The sequence below is a fragment of the Callorhinus ursinus genome, unplaced genomic scaffold (genome assembly GCF_003265705.2).
Source record: "Callorhinus ursinus isolate GAN/ISIS: 27379988/994484 unplaced genomic scaffold, GSC_fseal_2.0 scaffold12, whole genome shotgun sequence".
NCBI lineage: Eukaryota > Metazoa > Chordata > Mammalia > Carnivora > Otariidae > Callorhinus > Callorhinus ursinus.
The window spans coordinates 2931262-2951076 of record NW_027397074.1 but is presented as its reverse complement, the minus strand read 5'-3'; the positions used below and the strand labels follow the sequence as shown (position 1 = coordinate 2951076).

Genomic DNA, 19815 nt, shown 5'->3' with positions numbered 1-19815 from the left:
TAAAAGATGAACTTTTATTTTTTAAAAGATTTATTTGAGAGAGAGAATGCATGTGCATGAGGGCGGGGGGCAGAGGGAGAGGAAATGAGCATGGAGCCTGATGCGGGGGGCTCCATCCCAGGACCCTGAGATCACTACCTGAGCAGAAACCAAGAGTCAGACACTTAACTGCAGGTGTCCCTTATTTATTTTTTTTAAGATTTATTTACTTATTATACACAAGCGGGGGGGGGAGCCCAAGGCAGGGCTTGATCCCAGGACCCCGAGATCATGACCTAAGGCAAAACCAAGAGCTGGCTGCTTAACTGACTGAGTCACCCAGGAGCCCCTAAAAGATGAACTTTTAAATAAAGGGTACTATGAAAATTGGGTATGAACATTGAAAAATATAAAAATTAGGTCCCTACCTCAAACTATATACAAAAATACATTGCCAATGGCTTAAAGACCTAAAAGTGAAAAACAGAGGTGAACATCTTTATGATACTGAGAATTTCTTAAGACACAAAAAGCACAAACCATGAGGAAAGTTAAATCAGGGTTAAGATAAACTTTTGTATGACAAAAATCATAAAGTGAAAATACAAGCCATGGACAGGGAGAAGACATCTGCAATCTATACAAATATCAAGGAATTAGTATCCAGAATAAAGAGCACCTCAATTCTACGGGAAAAAGAAACACCACGATAGAAAAACTGGCAAAGGATATAAACAGACAATACAGACTAGGAGAAAACTAAATGTCCAATAAATACAGAAAAAGATCACGAACCTCTCTAGGCATTAGAGAAATATAAAATAAAAACACACCAGACATTATTTCAAACCCATCAGATTGGCAATGGTCCAATAACATCAAGTCGCAAGAATATGCCCCATTGGCAAGAATATGCACCAATAGGGACTCCCACATACTGTTGGTGGGAGACTAAACCGGTACAGGCACTTTACTGACCAATTTGTAATACCTAAGTTACAACTGAAAATGTGAATTATTTCACATTCCAACAGTTCCACTTCTAGTGGTATATCCTAGAAAAGCCTTCACACATTTCACAAAAATGTTTTTTTCAGTACTATCTTGCAATAGTGAAAGTGCAAAAAAAATCTAACTATATTTCAGTGAGGAAAAGGCTGTATCTGTATCTGTAATGTTTTATTTCCTTAAAGTCAAAACCAACAAATCTGACACAAATAAAACAAAATGTTAGCATTTGTTCAATATAGTGGTGGGGGACTTGGTTATATTTTCTTATACTTACCTATCTGAAATACTACACAGTCAAAAATTTTTAAATTAAGTGTGAAACATAAAGTACATAAGAAGCACCACTGCTCTTAATGTTTACAGTGGGTTAAAAATTACTGTTAAGTATTCTTATCCAAATGACCTGAATTCACAAAAATATTAGTAATGATGCTGTTTATAAATAATTCTCTGCAAACTATCACCTAGTAAGTCAAAGCTTTTATTTATTAAAAAAAAAAAAGATTTAAGTAATCTCTATACCCAACGTGGGGCTCCAACTCACAACCCTGAGATCAAGAGTCGCACACTCTACTGACTGAGCCAGCCAGGCGCCCCAAAGCTTTTACTACTTCTGGAAATTATCCTCTCAATTGCTTATTAACCCTGCAGTGTTGACTCAAAATCAGAATCAAAATTGGAAAGTCAAAGAGCAACAGAATGGACTCCTTCCTGGATTTGCTGTAATCTCAATAGCTATTAACTTTCAATGTCATTAACTTTATGTACAACTACCACCAAGAGAAAAATAAATGCTAAAACATCCAGGACTCTGAGGAATATAAAGGGAGATCTATCTTGCCTTTCTGCTCAAGACCACCACATTCCCCTCTCCAGCTCTAGAGACTCCAGGCTAAGTCTACCTTAGACTTAGATGCTACCAAAAGTTAGTAATCATAGCCAACATTTATAAAAAGTACCTACTGCGGAACACTGTTCTAAGGACTTTACATTTACTAACTCAATTCATCCTCAAGAAGACTCTTTGAGGTCAGTACTTATTCCTATTTTCAGATAAGCAAATTGAGGCACATGGAAGGTAAGTAATTTGCCTGAAGTTAATAGTACGTGCTGAAGCCAAGATTCAAACATTTGCTGCCTAATGGACAGTCAATGAGAAAAAGTTTATCAGGAAAACTTAACCTGAAATTTACAAACAAGCATTTTAAAAACAAGACTGAAAGAAAAAAGGATAGAACCAGGATCTCCAAAGCATTTTTTGTCTTTATTTCTTGCCAAACATTTAAAAAAATTATTCCTACTTTGGAAATCAATTCCATTTTGCATTGCTCCTGCCTTTAAGATGAAAGTTTCTTTGTAATACAATAATCAGTGCACACTTTCTTTTAACTTCTTTATTAAGTTTGTTGCATAAAAGATATACATTCTCATATTGACAATTCTTGTCATGAACAAAAGCAACAAAAAACAAGGCAATAGCAAGATGTGTTTCACATATAAACAATCATGTGGTAAGAACAAGAAATCTGGCCCTGTACAACAAAGATTAGGAAGCAAAATGTGAATAATCCCTGTATTCAGAATATACCCAAATGTGCGTGCAAAGGCAGTGCACCCATAATACAGCTCACTTAAATTCCTGTTTATGATGCATAAATTCCTTAATCATCCATTTGTGAAATAAGAATGAACATTAAGAAGCATGAAATCCAAATTGCATTTATTTTCACAATATCAATGCTATACTCAAAATAGCAACTTCATTGAATCTAAATGTTAAATGTCTCCAAAGTAAAAGGCAATCTTAATTTTTTTTAACCCTATGAAAGGGTCTGCAAAAACAGTGGCTTATTTTATTCCACTTGTAGAGACTAGGTCTCAGCCTGCACTTAAGTAGGACGAGCAACAAAGGACAGCAAACAAATACCACTAAGAGTAATGCCCGTACATATCAAAATATCTAGCTGAACCATGTTCTTTCTACTTATACAGCAAGTCTATTAAACAACCAGCATAATGGAAGCTTACACCTCATGCGACAGAATCACTAAATTAACTATACATCTATTAGAAATTTCCAAACCCCGTTCCCAAAACAGTTTTAGTACACCTATTAAGTACTGTAGGTCACTTAGAAAAACAGAAATAAAACATACAACCAGTCTTTGCAATGAAAAATTTTTCATAACATATAAACAATGTTCAGCTATAAATTCTGAACAAAGTATGTTTTTCTAAATATGATTTATGTAATCAAGGCTTTCTTAAACAAAGACAGGCCTTAGGTATATGATCTGTACAAACTTACAGTAGTGTATATTCCAAATAGAGATTTTTCTTCCTATTATGATATGAAAATGTAACTCTTTTCTGAGTGAAGATATATGTTAAGGCTTAAGGTGTAAACACTTTGGAAGGCAAACAACTTAATAAAGAAATAACCAGTCATTTAAAAAATGTGTATCATCTCATAATAGGCCCCTGAATTTTCAAATTTACATGTGAGAATACATTTACATCTTAAATTTCTAGGAAAGGCACAGGCTTTATATAAAAAAGCAGCAGAATTTTAAACCCACCAATTTATTGAAAAAGCCATTACTTTTATTAGAAACAAATAATGCTTCTCAAGATGTTGGCAACAGGTCATAGTATAGACATATATTTCATACAGTGTACTTCTCCCTTTATATTCCAGAAGGAGGTGAAATACCTCCTTGGCCGTGGGAAGCAGAAGTATTTGATGGACTGTGTAAACTGGTCTCCTTGTACACAAACCATGCATTTCCTCCCCAAAGTATCATATTCAGAAAGCCAAAGATCTAAGAAAGAGAAAAATAAAAATGAAAATCTAATATCTACTTAAAAATTTATACTCATCTTAGTTTTCCTTTAAATATTTAACATTTCTAGGTAGTATACCATTATTGCATTTAAAATGTAAACTACATATTAAAAAGGAAGACTTTCCATTTCAATGCCAAACTTGTATATATAATGACTTACTCCCAATGAAATAAAGCTAAAATCTCTAAATCTGTAACATATAAAATTATGACTAAAAGAAAGCTTATCTTTGCATGTTCAACATTACCAAGAAGATGGGATTAAATTTTAGAAAAATAAGTAAAACCCTATTATTACTTTAAAATTAGAGTTTAGTGATTTCAGGTGAAGAGGAACAGGAAACCATGCTTCCTTCTTGGGGGGGCTTTCACTTTTCTCCATCTGAAAGGTTATAAACTGTCCCTGGGTATCTTTTCCTATTTCCCTTCTTTCTCCCCTACTACTTACTATCTCTCCTACTCCAACAGCTGCAGCCAGAAGAGAAAAGGAGTCACAAAAGAACTTTACATCAGATCCTACATTAGTCAACATAAAAGAAATTAGTTTTCCCAGTTACAAATCTAACACGATAAAAGTCTCAGAGATGAATAAACTGAAGCTACCCTTTTTTGGTATTTTTTTTTCTCCAAATATAAGAACAACAGTGACTTATATGATGTAAGACTGGGGTAAAGAGTTTGAGAGTAGTATCATATTACTGAAGGCCAAATGTTTTATATTTTTTGCATATTTGCATACAGAAACAACACTTCTGAGATTGTCCATCTCAGATCATGGTCAATATAAATGCAAAAAAAGACTTATTTTTTTATTTTTATTTTTATTTTTTTAAAGATTTTATTTATTTATTTGAGAGAGAGAGAATGAGAGATAGAGAACACGAGAGGGAAGAGGGTCAGAGGGAGAAGCAGACTCCCCGCCGAGCAGGGAGCCCGATGTGGGACTCGATCCTGGGACTCCAGGATCATGACCTGAGCCGAAGGCAGTTGCTTAACCAACTGAGCCACCCAGGCGCCCCACAAAAAGACTTTTAAATCACAAAGTTATAACACAAAAATTTGGCCAAATTGCTTTACAAGGCATGCTGACTTCATCCACTGGAAAAATATTTTCTTGAGAAGACAGAAGACTTCCTTAAACATAATGTAAGTAGTATATTAATAAGATACTTAGTAATACATTTATCTGTATTTTGGTAAAATAGACTATTATTTAAATTTATATATACCAATTTTTTTAGATCACTTAAGAAACCATAAAAGTACTACTTTCATAAACCCAGAGCAAGTCAGACCAGAGAATGGGCTCTAAGTCAGATCTGGTCCACACCTTGGCTTGCGAACTTACTAGCTGTGTTATCTTGAGCAAATTAACGCACAGCTACGTTTTTTTCCCAGGTGTAAAATGAAGATGATAATACTATCTCCCACATTCCTCTTTGGGTTACTGAATAAGTTAAACAAGATGAGTGAGTGTAACGTAATGCCCTTAGCACAATGCCTGACACACAGTCTTTATAAATGTTAGTGACTACAATTAGTGCCTTTCTGGTAAAAGTCTTGCCTAGTCAATTTTAACGAAAAGAAAGACTCAATCACGATCTTGTTGAAACCTGTTAACAAGTAATAATTTTCCTGACAAACTTTTCTTCACTGTTATAAAGGTAAAGACTATTTGGTAGCTAGGGTTCTGATAGCTTAGTAAAAATGAAAACAATATATTCATCCAGAGATTTATTAAAAACTATTGCTTTCTTATATCACTAGTAAGGTTTTTCTAAGTGAAATAAAATATCTTATAAATACTGCATACGTACCACAGATACATTTAGGGATCCCATACTAGTCACAGAGCCAAAATAACACATCACGTCTTGATTACAAGGCTGAAGTTCCTTGACAATGCCTTGCCCAGTAGCTACTTTAATATCTGTAAGAGCTTTAGCCCAGGCTGAAGTGCTCACCAACCACAGGAAAGTAGCAACAAGAGTAACAACGAAGTCCTAAAGCAAAAATAAGTATGAGTTAATAATGAAGAGTTAATTTAAAAATACTACACTTCAAATCCATGATGAAGGAACTGAGATCACATTGAACTCTATGGTACTGAGAAATGGCCTACATGACATACTTTCTAAAAAAGGCCATAGTCAGCACTGTACACATCATTGTTTATCATCACTAGCACACTGCCTGAGCTACAGCAGTGAGCAAGACTCAAGCATCTACTCAAGCAGTCTAAGATTTTGACACTAGAAATCAGTTTCACGTAGCTCTCACCACAGCCTTGACTTAAGCCACTCACTCCCAGGATCACACCTCAAACCCTGTTATCACCATAATCCCAGTTTCACTCCTCCTACTTCCCAGTATCATCTCTCTTTCCAGTGCACACTCCTTCAGGCACCCCAACTTCAAAAATCCTTTGACCCCACTGACACCTACAATCTGATTTTACCACTTTTTTACTGTCCCTCCACCTCACTCATGCTCTCATTTCCCCCTTAATTTCTATTCTAAGGTCCTTCGTTACAACCCCTTGCACACACGCAACTCCCTGACCTTCTTCTGCTTTCTCATACTGTTCTGGCAAAATTCTAACTTCAGTTAAATCTAATTCCCCATGACTGGAAGGAATTAAAATAAAAAACCAGAACAAAAAATCTAGTTGTCCATGATCTGGATAATGAAATGGGGAAAAGCACGCATCCAGAATGACTTGTTTCTTTTAAAATTCATGACCCTAAAATTTCAAGAATACTCATTATATTAAGGACAAAAAAATAATCTCTCAAGGCATCCTCTCACTAGTAATTTTCTACTCAAGTCTTCGCTATTTATTACATTTCCAAGAACAGGACTAAAGTTTTAAATATTCTGGATAGTTTCTCATTGAGTAAGATGAAGAAAGAAAAAAAGTGTATTCTCTTTACTCAATCTATTCTGCTGGGGAACTAAAATTTTGTTAACTAGCATTGGTTACAAAAATCTAAAGAAGACTTTTTAAAGAATGCATTTGTATAATATAAAGTATAAGTCTCACCTTGTTTAGTTTTCCTTTAAATTAACCACCAAAGTGGGAATAATGTAAAATTTGTATCTTTTAATGTTATGTATTCTTAGGATTCAGGTATGCCCAAAGCTATGAGTTCTTACACATCTGCAGCAAAAATCTCTGCAAGCTCAGAAATGGGTTTTGGAGCTTATCAGAGAAGTGGTTCCCCAACCACCCCCCCCCCAATAAATCTGATTGGTTTTTAATTACTTTTTCCAACCAGCTTTTAGTCATTTATTGAGACTAAACACCAGGAACCACTTATGACATATAGAAACTCTCCTATATATAGCTTGTCCACCAGGTCTGGATGGCAATGAATACATGCCTTGTGATCAGAGAACCAAAACAATGACTAATTTTACAAAGATGGAGGTATTTGCATTTTGCATTTGAGCTTTCCACTGCTCCTGGTCTTCTTTTAAAAAATGCAGATCAAAGAAAAAAGTACAGAAATATGGCTTCCATGTTTTGCACTGTGGTGGGGGGGTACTCTCCTCTTCACTTCTGCACTCGGTTGCACTTTTGCTGCAGGTAGATATTTTCTAAACACTTGCTAGAAACACAATGCCTTTTGGAGAACTGATAAATAGTATAAGGTTATCACATCTTAAACAAGTTCTCTCTGGGCTGAAGTTCATAGCTTTGACCCATATATGTCAAATCCTTGTAATTTCCAGGTTTCTTCCTTCCAACTTCTTAATTAAAAAACACCCTGATGTTTTTCTGATTATGCTCTTTAAATCTACTTTGCAGCTGGCATGACATTCTTATATTTCAAAAGCAGGGAACTCTTCTGAAAATGATGCACATAGTAACCTTAGGGTGAGGGGACGTGGGGGAAATGAGGGCCTCTGAAGATCATCTCTGTCCCACTCAGGACTGTTTTCAGGGTGTGGCCCACCCACAGTTCTGCAATGCACAACCATAGCTGCCTCTGGCAGCCCTGGTCCCACCAATGAGTTGGGATAGGATTCATAACAGATTTTTAGGATTTGGGATACTTTATTTTTGTTTGGTTTCAGGTTTTTGGATATTTCTGATTCTCCACATGGCCTAGAACCCTTAAGTTCCTGCTATTTAAAACCAAAAAAAATGCTACATTTACTTAAAAAGGGAAGTTGATTTTAAATGCCACAACTGAAACGCTCCTAGAAATACCTTAGTAGAGAATTGAGAACATTGCCAAAAAGGCATGTCCTCATTAACAAAGAGTACTTTAAAAAAAACAATGTCCTACTTGGCTATATTTTAAATTTGGGTATCTCAAGAAAACTTTACATTTATATGGTTAAATTGAAAGTAGAATTCAAAATTTAATTTAGAAGCCTGGATTTTTACAGACAAGAAGCATCCTTTATATTATATCAACAACAAAAAAACATTTAAAGGGCTAGTTCTGGATTACCTCTCCATGACCACTAACCAGAGATGGAAAATTTCTTTTGACTTTTGAATGATGCACCTAGATCAGTTTTATAGTTTTTACAGAAAAACCCTCTACAAATATAGATTTGGATGCTGCCTTAGAAAGTGTGATTTTTAACAGTTCACCAAAAAAATATGAAAAATAAAAGGCTCCTTGCTAGAGTTAACTTAAAAGTTTGTTGGAATGGGGCGCCTGGGTGGCTCAGTCATTAATGGGTCTGCCTCCGGCTCAGGTCATGATCCCAGGGTCCTGGGGTGGAGCCCCACATCAGGCTCCCTGCTCCACGGGAAGCCTGCTTCTCCCTCTCCCACTCCCCCTGCTTGTGTTCCTGCTCTGTCTCTGTCAAATAAATAAATAAATCTAAAAAAAAAAAAAGTTTGTTGGGAGAATGACAAAATGGCAAGAACTGTCTTCATTTAGTATTTAAATTATAAAGAATTTTAACAAAAGATAGTATCTATATGATTATCATAATTCCTTTTTTTTTTTTTAAAGTAGGCTCCATAGGGGGCTTGAACTCTCCTCCAATGCAGGGTTTGAACTCATGACCCTGAGATCAAGACCTGAGCTGAGATGAAGAGTTGGATGCTTAACTGACTGAGCCACCCAGGCGCTCCACAGTTCCTTTTCTTAAGATTTTATTTATTTGAGAGAGGGGGAGAAAGCACCAACGGTGCAGAGGGAAAGGGAGAACACTGAGTGGGGAGCCTGACATGGGGCTCGATCCCAGGACCCTGAGATCATGACCCAAGCTGGAGGCAGAGGCTTAACTGACTGGGCCACCCAGGCACCCCTATACCGTTCCTTTTTAAGTTAAGTCTTGGAAAGTCTACAGAAGTTACAGATTCTTAATATGTAATTCCTGTTGATTAGCACTGCAAATTAAAATAGTTGATGTCTATCTGTTTGAAAGACATACAAGAAAATATTTTGTGAAAATGTCAGGTTTAAGAATCTCTTCTCAGAAACAAGAAACAAAATAAGAATTTTAGCAGGTGGTTTTATTCCTTACTTACCATTTGTATTCTTATGATCCAGGCAGCAAAAATTAAAAATAAAAAATAAAACCTGTTATCTTAATTAATAATTTCTTCATACCCAACTAGCCTTTCCTTTGAAGCAGCTTCACAAATAATCAGCAGATGACAGTGTTTTCTCAAGATATAAATGACCGGTATCTCAAAAGCACCTCTGTTCTCCCTTCAAGTCAATAACACTTAATACTGCCTTGTAGTTATTCTTTTGTTGTGGACATCTAGCTTAAAACCATAGCTTATCTCTGCATTTGCACTAACAATCCAGAGGAGATTTTACTACCTAAATCTCAGAGATTATTTTTATTTCTAGCTCAGAAGACTCTGAAGCCAAGAAAGATGTTAGGACTTGAAATCCAAATCCTTTGTTCCCATCTCCAAGATTCAAAATTAGTTCATGAACATCACTATTGAGAATTCTCTAATTCTTACAGAATTATCTGGGTCAGATTTTAAAATAAAGAACTTAGGAATACAGACCCGGAGTTAGCTAACTTTTCCTGAAATGGGCCAGACAGGAAATATGTTTGGTCTCTCTCCCAACTACTTAACTCTGCCACTGTAACATGAAAGCAGTTATAGACCGTATGAAAATGTTTGGGTATGGCTGTGTTATAAAACAAAAGACCAAAAAAACAAAACTTTATTAAAAAACAGAAACAAAACACAATGAATCAGATTTGGCTTGTGGGCCATAGTTTGCTGATTTCCGATACTATTAAGCTCAATAAAACATTGCAAGAGACATAAAGGGGGTCTTTGAGAAAAGAGAAAAAAGGTAAGAAGTAGGAACACCATCATGAGACTACTAGTATGGTCAGCAATTCCTGAAATTAAAGGCATTAATTTCTACTTAATTTCTCTACTTGCAACCTAATATGCTCTATATGTTTGAGATCTTTCCAGGTTAAAGAAAGACTTAGAAACAAACAGACCTCTGTATTCCCTAGAGTACGAGGAAGTGTTGCAAACTGGCTCAAAGAATTAGGTTCAATGTGACAACCAGAGAAAGCTCAACCTCATGGTAAACATAAATCAAAATATGTTTCCCTGGTTTATGCCAAGAATTTTCATTTCCAGTGTAAGAAAATCTATATTTAACTCCAAATATAACATACCCTTATACAAATGATTTTTGTACAAAAATAAAGTGTTTACTTACAATCATGGGAAGGTTTCGACTATCCCGATACAGGCTCGTATAACCAACATAGAGCAGCAGAGCAGCAATGCAGTACAGGAAGATAAAGACCGCAAATGTAACATAGAATTGTGCAGAAGAAGAGTAATCTCCGATAAGGACATAACTTTTCCAATTTACATCACACACGTTTACATCTGGATGTGCCTGAAATGATGCTTCATTCAACCTATTAAAAAAAGGCTCAAATAAATTTGTGAATTACTTGGACTCTCCCAATAGAGACAGAAATACATAAGTAGAATACTGAAATGACATTTCAAAAAACACTCCCAAAATATATTACGTTTTCCTTTGGGGGAAAAAAAGGGGAAAATTCAAATATTTAAATTAAAAATTTCCTAAGAAATGTACATAAATTATGCCTTGTAATTGGTTTACGATAGACTGAATACAGATTGCATTAAACACTTTAACATCCACATACTATTTTCCTGCAATAAGAATTTAGCAGATTAAGCGAGTTGATACAAAATAGTGTGCAATTTGAGACATGATATTCCATTCTAGGAGGCAGAGTATGTGTGACTAGCACCAGGAGAGCCAATCATGATTCACATTTTAGCCCTAGATTAATTAGCTGCTAACTTTAGACTGTTTTTTTAAAATTTTTTATTGTTATGTTAATCACCATACATTATTACATCATTAGTTTTTGATGTAGTGTTCCATGATTCATTGTTTGTGCATAACACCCAGTGCTCCACGCAGAATGTGCCCTCTTTAATACCCATCACCAGGCTAACCCATCCCCCCAACCTCCTCCCCTCTAGAACCCTCAGTTTGTTTTTCAGAGTCCATCTAGACTGTTTTTAAATTTCCTTACCTATAAATTGCAAAAGCCCTTATCACTAAATGTGCCACAACAGTTCCTCATATAGGAACTTTATAAGAGAAGGGCTGGGAAACGGAGAGGCAATGATTCATAACCAGGCTCTTGCTATCTGACATATTTTTAGTGTAAGGGTTTATTTATCATCAAAACAACCTTTAAAGGTTAAGATTTCTAACTCAATGGATAGAAATTTTGAGTCCTAGAGAAGTCAGGTAAGTAGTACATGGAAGAAGATTTACACCATGGCTTAAACACAGGACACATTCAATAAACTTCAATAAACACTGAAGTCAAACAGAAAAATTCACAAAATATTCATTTTAGTCTAGTAAACACAAACTCCTCGCTTTAAATACATGTCCTAAAACGGTATAAAGAAGGCTATTATTTAGTAATTGCAAATACATGAGAAATTTGAATTTTCTGAAGCTGTGATTGCTTCCACATCATGGCTTCACACACTAAGGTGACAGAGCAGTCTCTGTTTTGTTTTTAAATTTTCAATTCACTGTGGGATGACAGAATACAAATGTCAAGGCAAGGTCATATAAAAGTTTCTAAATGCTTAGTCTCGTTTTCTGTACTTAATTCATCATAGGCCAGGAACACAGTTTGCAGACAGACACTGGTCCATGTGCCACAGTTTGAGGAACAATGATCACCATTTACAAATGAGCATATGTGCAATTTAAAATTTTCTACCCCCCCAAATTGCTGGAAATATGAAAGTAAAACGTTTTTAACCATAAAAACAAACAAATATCTTACCTGAATGGATAACCAAAAGCAGCTGTAATCGTTTTATTTTCAGTAAGTTTAGGACAAGTCACTTGAATTTCTGTTTTGCCGTCAAAACCTCCACAGGTGGCAAAAGCAAAGATAGAAGCAATCTATACAAAGTGAGACCAAAAAAGGGGGAAGAAGCATTACTGTACCCAAAACATCGGTCATTAAAGCTTAAATACATTATTAAAAACTGGCTCACTAACATTCTAGAAATTCTTAATTACTAATTAAACACAGATGGTGAAAAACACTTAAAAATTTCATTTCCAACTGTCAACAAATGATTTTCTTTTCCCCTGAGTATAATACAGAAGCTCGTATACCAGCTCATATAATAATCCTTTTGCTAAGACTGCACTGTACCTACTAAATATTAGTATGAAATTCAGATGAAGTCTTATTTATTAGTATCAAAATCAAAAGGTGATTTGGAGGTATTTTTAATGGTAACCGTTAAGCCAAGAGACTTGCGAAGAGGTAGCAAATGGAGATGCTATTTCATGAGCTTGTATGACCTCATTTTTGAGTATTTCAGTATTTCCAGGTCTCAAAAAGTACTTGGAAATTTGTTTTCCTGATCATGCATATACTTAAAAGAACACAATGTTCTCTTAAATGCTATATATAACAGGAAAAAACTGGAAGCATCCTAAATGTTGATATGGAATCAAATAAACTGTAATTCACTCATAGGATGGAACATTATGCAGTCATTAAAATGTTGGTGAATATTTAATGATACTGAAAAACATTCATTACATATAAAGTTTGTTTATGGGGTGCCTGGCTGGCTCAGTTGGTAGAGCATGCAACTCCTGATCTCAGGGTTGTGAGTCTGAGCCCCACTTTGGGGACAGAGTTTAATTTTTTAAAAAGTTTATTTACACATGCATTGTACCATGTGTCTACGCCTATGCATATGATGCACACTACAAAAATACATCAAAATTTTAACAGTGGTCACCTCTGAACAGAAAATAAAGATAATTCCTTTTTCTATTTGTATCTTCTAAATTTTCTACAAAACAAAACAAACAAAAAATTCCACATATGGTGTAGTGGCCAAAAGCTCAATGCTTCAGCAAATTCTGATGGCTCTATTTAAAAAAAAAAAAAACGTATTTGGAATCTGATCACCACCATCGCAACATCCTGATCCAAACCACCATTATTACCTCTTGCCTGAATTATACTCTAACAGCCTTCTAAATAATCTTGCTTCTGTCCTTGTCCCTCCTTCAGTCTACTGTCAATATATCAACCAGGGTGATCTTTTAGAAATAAAAGGCAGAAAACTTTATATCCTCTGCTCAAAATTTTCCAACGTCTTCTGAGTTCTCTCTGAATAAAAATCAAAGTTCATATAACAGTCTACAAGATCCTTTCTTCCCTTAATAATTCTGATCACACACTGCTACTTTTCCCCTTGTCAAATCTCTTTACATAAAACGGTCTCCTTGCTATTCCTTAAAGGGGTAAACGTCTCCTACAGAGCCTTTGCACTGGCTACTCTCTCTGCCTGGAGTACATGAGTTACTTCCTACTTCACAGTTCCCTGTTCCAACAGGACTTTATCAGAGAGGCCTTTCCAATCACACTATATTAAATAATAATGCTCCAACCCCACAGTACTTACTCCCTTTATTCATGCTGCTCTATTTTTCTGCCACTGTAATTACCACTGCCTATTAGTACCCAAGTATCCGTCCGTTTTTCACTAGAATATAAACTCAAAGGCAGGGACTTTGTTTTGCTCAAGGTCACATTCATCTAGCAAACAGGTAAAATTCAGTGAAGGTCTGATATCAAAGCCTATACTGTTAAACACTGATATAATGCCTTTCACAGATTATTAATACAGGGCCTTGAATCAGGCCATAACCAGGATCATAACTATCAAGAGATTTCTTTTTTTCTGTAAAGAGGAGATTTACAAAAAGGAATCTGGTTACAGATATGAAGAGCCTGAGGTAATGTCCAGCACACAGTTTGGAATCTTCAGTTAAGTGTTCACAGGTAAAGACAGAAGAATGGATACTCTCTACACATAAATGTTCATGAATAAGGAATGAAAACAGAAGGCCAGAGAAAATGGGGCATATACCCATTTAGGATTAGAAAAAAGAAACAGGATACACAAACTTAACCAATGGGACAATAAGGAGGCCAGGAAGAGCCCTGTGTGTAACTAGATAAATTCTATCTAACAAAGCTTGTGCTGCAGATCACCAAGGAAAGGGGTGTGGTGGTTTTAAAAATATGTCCACAAACTGTGATACTCCTCCCTGCAAGAGGCAAAGATTAATTTTCCTCCCTATAAGTGTGGACGGCTTCTAGTAAATTGAATATGGTCGAAAGAATGGGACATCCTTTCCGAGACTAGGTGATAAAGAGACTATAATTTCTGTCTTCCTTTCTCTCTTGAATCACTGGCTCTGGGGGAAGCCAGCTGCCATGTTGGGAGGATACGTAGGCAACTTATAGAGACTTGTGATGAGGAACCACTCACTCTCAGCAACCATGTGAGTGAGCCTCGAAGTATAACATCTGAGGCTTGCCAAAGGCCATGTGAGTGAGATGGGTGTTAAAGATGACTCAATCACGGCGAACAGCTTGACTGCAAACAGGGAGACTCTGGGCTGAAACCCCTCAGGCTATGCCGCTCCCAGATTCCTGACCCACACTGAGATAATAAACGTGTGCTGTCTTAAGTGCTAAGGTTGGGGCACTTTATTAGGTAGCAATAGAGAACTAATACAAAGAAGGACTTCAATAAATGGTCCAGGGTCGCCTGGGGGGCTCCGTTGGTTAAGTGTCTTCGGCTCAGGTCATGATCCCAGAGTCCTGGGATCAAGCCCCACGCCGGGCTCCCTCCTGAGTGGGGAGCCTGCTTCTCCCTCTCCCCTCTGCTTCTGCTCTTTCTCTCTCAAATGAATAAAATTAAATCTTAAAAAAAAAAAAAAGGTCCAGATGGGCTGAAGACAAATGCAAAATTGAGTCTTTAGAAATTTTTAAGACAATATAAAAGAAAATTTGTGACCACAGAGAAAGGAAAAATTTCTTAAGATTAAAAATAAGAACATATACTAGCAATAAAAGATTGTTAAATTCAACTATAGAAAAATAACTACAGAAAAATCAAAAGTCAGCTTTTTAATGTAAAACAAGCTACAGACTAGGTGAAAGTATTTGCAATAATGTCACAAAGGATTAGTATCTACTAGTATATAGATCTAAGAGCAATTCTTACCCATGTGTACTACAGAACATGCGCAAGAATGTTCATAGTGACATAGTTTATAATATCAAAATACTGAAAACGTGGGAGCAACAGGAAAATGGATAAAACGTAATAGTATACACTTACAATGGGAAGTTTAACAGCAATAAAGATATAGGAACTATAGCTGCCCACGTCAATATGGACGAAACCTAGAAACCTAACGCTGAGTGGGAAAAAAAGTTGCCTAAGTCTTCATACAGTATGATGCCATTCTTTTAAAAGCTTTGGTTACTTATCTACACCACTCCTGCCACTATTTTTGTTCAGGCCCTCACCATTTTTCACGGGGACTAACCCAAGAGACTCTTCCTCTCATTTCTAATCTCTTCTGTAGCGTGGGCTCATGTGGCTCTTGAGCACTTTAAAAATGGCTTGTCTTAGGGCACCTAGGTAGCTCAGTCCTTTAAGCATCCGACTCTTGATTTTGGTTCAGGTCATGATCTCAGGGTCGTGAGACCAAGCCTTGTGTAGGGTTCTGTGCTCAGTGGGGAATCTGCTTGGGATTCTCTCCCTCCCCCTCTGCAAACTGCACACCCCCCCCATGCTCCCTCTCTCTCTCTCTCTCTAAAATAAAATAAACCTTTTAAAAAATAAAATAAAATAAAAATGGCTTGCCTGATTTAAGATAGTTGTAAGTGTAAATTAGACAATGCATTATAAAGACTTAGTATTCAAAATGTAAAATATCTCATTGATAACTGTTTATATTGACTACCTGTTGAAACAATATTTAGATTTATAAATAAAATATATTAAAATTAATTTCACCTGTTTCTTTTCGCTTTTTTAGTGTGGCTGGAACACTTAAAATTATTATGGGGCTTGCATTTTGTAGTTTGCATTCTGTTTCTATTGGACAGATGCTTTAGAGTGATGTCACACTGATCTGAAATGAAGATCTGGTCACGGTACTCCCCTGTTTAAAGAGATTTCCTCAATGACTTTCTAGAACTAAATTTAAGAAAAAAACAAAGCCCAAACACCTTCATTTGGCCAAACAGGCATGGCTGAGGTACCCTCAACCTTATCCTTCTAGATTTATATGCACTTTATTCCCCACCCGGTACTGTACGACTCTGTCACACGGTACTACTACTTACTACTGCCCCTGAAACACATCATGTATTTATGTCTACAGTGTATCTGTTTCTTCTGCCAGGAACTGTCCCACCCCCAAACTGTTCTCTGACAAGCTCACCTTAAAGGCCCTTACCAGTTTCTTATGGTAGAACTATTCTGTCTCCTGGGCTGCCATGGACTTGGGTTCATTAACTCATTACTATAGGCATTTTTCTTGTGTCTTGATTTAAAAAACAAGAACAAAAAGAAAAAAACCCAAAACAAAAATAAAAACTAGTTTCTAACTAAATACAAAAATTAAATAAATGGCATACTGTACTTACTGCTCTTAAGCCTAATGCCTTTCTTTCCCTGTCCCTTGGCAGACTGTCATGTCTTTGTACTTGGTCTTACTCAAGATTTTCAGTGCCTACCTAGCAGAAGGTCTGGCACATTACATATGCTCATTAAATAACTGCTTAATTAAAGAAAAAAAACCAATTTCCAATAATCTACAAATAAAATCATATTTCAAGTCTTACATAACCATCATTTCACAGCTATCTTTTTGTTATAAGGATAAATAAATGTCGTCTTTGCAATTCTGGTCTTTATCTCATTGGAAAAAGGGACAAGGCACACACTTTTTACTACATAAATTATAAAACAACCTGAAGGTAAAGTATCCGACTACCTCATTTCTCCCTATTTCCTACTGCTATTTTGATTTAAATTCGAAATTATATATTGGCAGCCCATGGTGAAACCTGGCCTGCAGATAATATTTGTGTGATCTTCCCAGAATTCATAAAAAAATATGAATTTGTTGTTGGTATTTTAATACCAGCATACCACACATAAAAATTTGATTTCCTGCTTTCCCTTACTGTGGGGAAACTGCAAATATGGCAGCATCAGACCCATATTCCCATAAAGCAACAACCATGTGGAACTGAGTGACAGATGACATGTAAGACGGGGCATGTGCTTTTTCCAGACTGTTGCCACTCTACTGTCTCAACAATCCTCAGGATGCATGTTAGTTACCAGGAATCAGTGAGCTTATTCTATTGTTTTTCTTCCAAACAGCTTGTTTCACTCACTTACTTTATGAGGGTGGTTCCTCTGTGCACTTCCGTTTGTATTCCTCGTCTAAACCAGGAGTCCTGGCATGCTCATTTCTATTGCCTTGCCACTTATGAAATTCATTTTCCCATTCTTCTCTATTCCATGAAGAAAGGCTCAAACTGCTAACATGAAACTCTACCTGTAGAATAACTAGTCAGAATCTAAGGACAGGGTGACAGCAAGCTTCTCTTCAGGTCAAAAGGTTCCATATTTCATTATGACAGACTCAAGTTGCCAAAAAAACACTGCCACTTAACCCTCTACCCACCAGACCAATACTAGATACATGGAAGATCCCTCAGGAATTTTGAGGTTCGTAACTTTGGAGTTAACATTTCAGCTTGGTTCTCTAGAACACTACTCTCCAAAATAAACTGCAGTAGTCAATTAATTGGTATAGGAGAAGAAAATATCTGAACTTCTATCTGTATTTACTTTTAGACTTAAACAAGGAATTAAAGCCTTACTGAAATTAATATATCACTGCAACCCATGCTGGACCTGCAGGTCTGAGTCACACGCCAGTAGGGCATCCTGCAGGTAAGAGAAGTCCCATGACATGCAAGGACAGTGATACCTTCACCTATTCCCTCCCTGTTAGTAGTGTTCGTGTATTATAATGTGAGTGTGCCTGGCTCACTGAGTTTATGGAACGAGTTACCTAGTTTTAACCAAACCAACCTTCACAAAACAGACCAATGGCTTAAACATGTCTTCAAAGAAACTGTAAACTAATAATACAAAAACTCACATCCAAAAGAGAAAATAGAAGCCCTATATGAGCTATATTCATTAGCCACATTCCAAGGAAAAAGAGATTCTACTTAATCAGATCACAAGAAGATGGCATATTTATCTATATATCGGATGAATGTTTGAAATAAGGATTTAAAAATATGAATGAAATTTACTCCAAGCATAAAATATGCCTTAAGATACTGACATAGTGGGGTGCCTGGGTGGCTCAGTCAGTTAAATGTCCGACTCTTGATCTCAGCTCAGGTCTTGATCTTAGCTCAGGTCTTGATCTCAGGGTCATGAGTTCAAGCCCTTAGCCCACTTAAAAAAAAAAAAAGACAGTGACATAGTAAAATATCCATCTAAGTTATGGATGCATATTGGGGCTCTATGCATAATATTTTACAGATAAGGATTCATGATAAAAAAAAAAAAAGTTTGGAGACCCCTGGTATTTTCAATGAGTTATTTAGCCTGTAGCCAGAGTCCCAGTCCTCGATCCTATTTCTAGACCCTGCTCAACTCACTGATACTTCTGCTGGGAACACTGGTACTCATCTATATATGGGTGTTTTTTTTACAAGTTTCTGACTATTTGGTTTCATCATGAATCTGATGTCATTTACTTAAATTTCCTTCTGTCCAAGGTTTAGTCTAGAAACTGATATAACTGAAATCTTCAGAAATAGACCTAAAAGAAAAAAGAAATAGACCTAAAAGTACATTGTATATGAGTGTTTATATGCAAAATCAAATTGATGCTTTTTACTAAAGCTGAAAATGAACTATCACAACATGTTTGCCTTTACAGTCAGTAAGATTAGATGCCTAGAACCAAAGCACTGATTTTTACGAGTTAAAGTCCTGGTGCATTTACTAAAGACATTCATTTTTATTTTTAAAATCTTCAAAAAGATTTTTATTTGACAGAGAGAGAGAGAGAGAGCACACGCACAAGCAGGGGGTGGCAGGGTGAGGGAGAAGCAGGCTCCCCGCTGAGCAGAGAGCCTGACGAGGGGCTCCTAACCCTAACCCTCACCCAGAACCTGGGATCATGACCCGAGCCAAAGGCAGACGCTTAACCAACTGAGCCATCCAGGCGCCCCAAAAGACGTTCATTTTTAAAAATGTTTTGTTATCGATGCTGCTATTTCAGTTCATTCCCACTATGCACCAAGCAGTGAAGTCTGGTACAAAGTGCTTCAGTTTCATAGTAAGGTTCCATAACCTTTAAGAATTTGGATCATGAAAAGTAAACGAGTTCCTGCGGGAGGAAAGAGAAGTTTTTTTTTTTTTTTTTTTTGCCAACTCTTAACTTTTATATGTTGAAAAGACCTTTTTTTAAATTATATTTTTAAGTAATCTCCATGCCCAATGTGGGGCTCGAAATCACGACCCTGAGATCAAGAGCTGCATGCTCTACCCACTGAG

At 36.4% G+C, this 19815-nt stretch overlaps 1 protein-coding gene across 1 annotated transcript in view; it reads right to left on the bottom strand.

The window, feature by feature from the left end:
* Positions 1–2369: 2369 nt before the first annotated feature.
* SYPL1 (synaptophysin like 1) overlaps positions 2370–19815 on the bottom strand; it is a 24515-nt gene continuing 7069 nt past the window's right edge. The window contains exons 3-6 of the mRNA XM_025872717.2: positions 12159–12280; positions 10517–10724; positions 5654–5839; positions 2370–3812 (exon numbers count right to left, since the gene is read on the bottom strand). Coding sequence (XP_025728502.2) covers positions 3678–3812; positions 5654–5839; positions 10517–10724; positions 12159–12280 — 651 coding nt within the window. The 3' untranslated portion in view covers positions 2370–3677. The remainder of the gene's footprint in view (positions 3813–5653; positions 5840–10516; positions 10725–12158; positions 12281–19815) is intronic.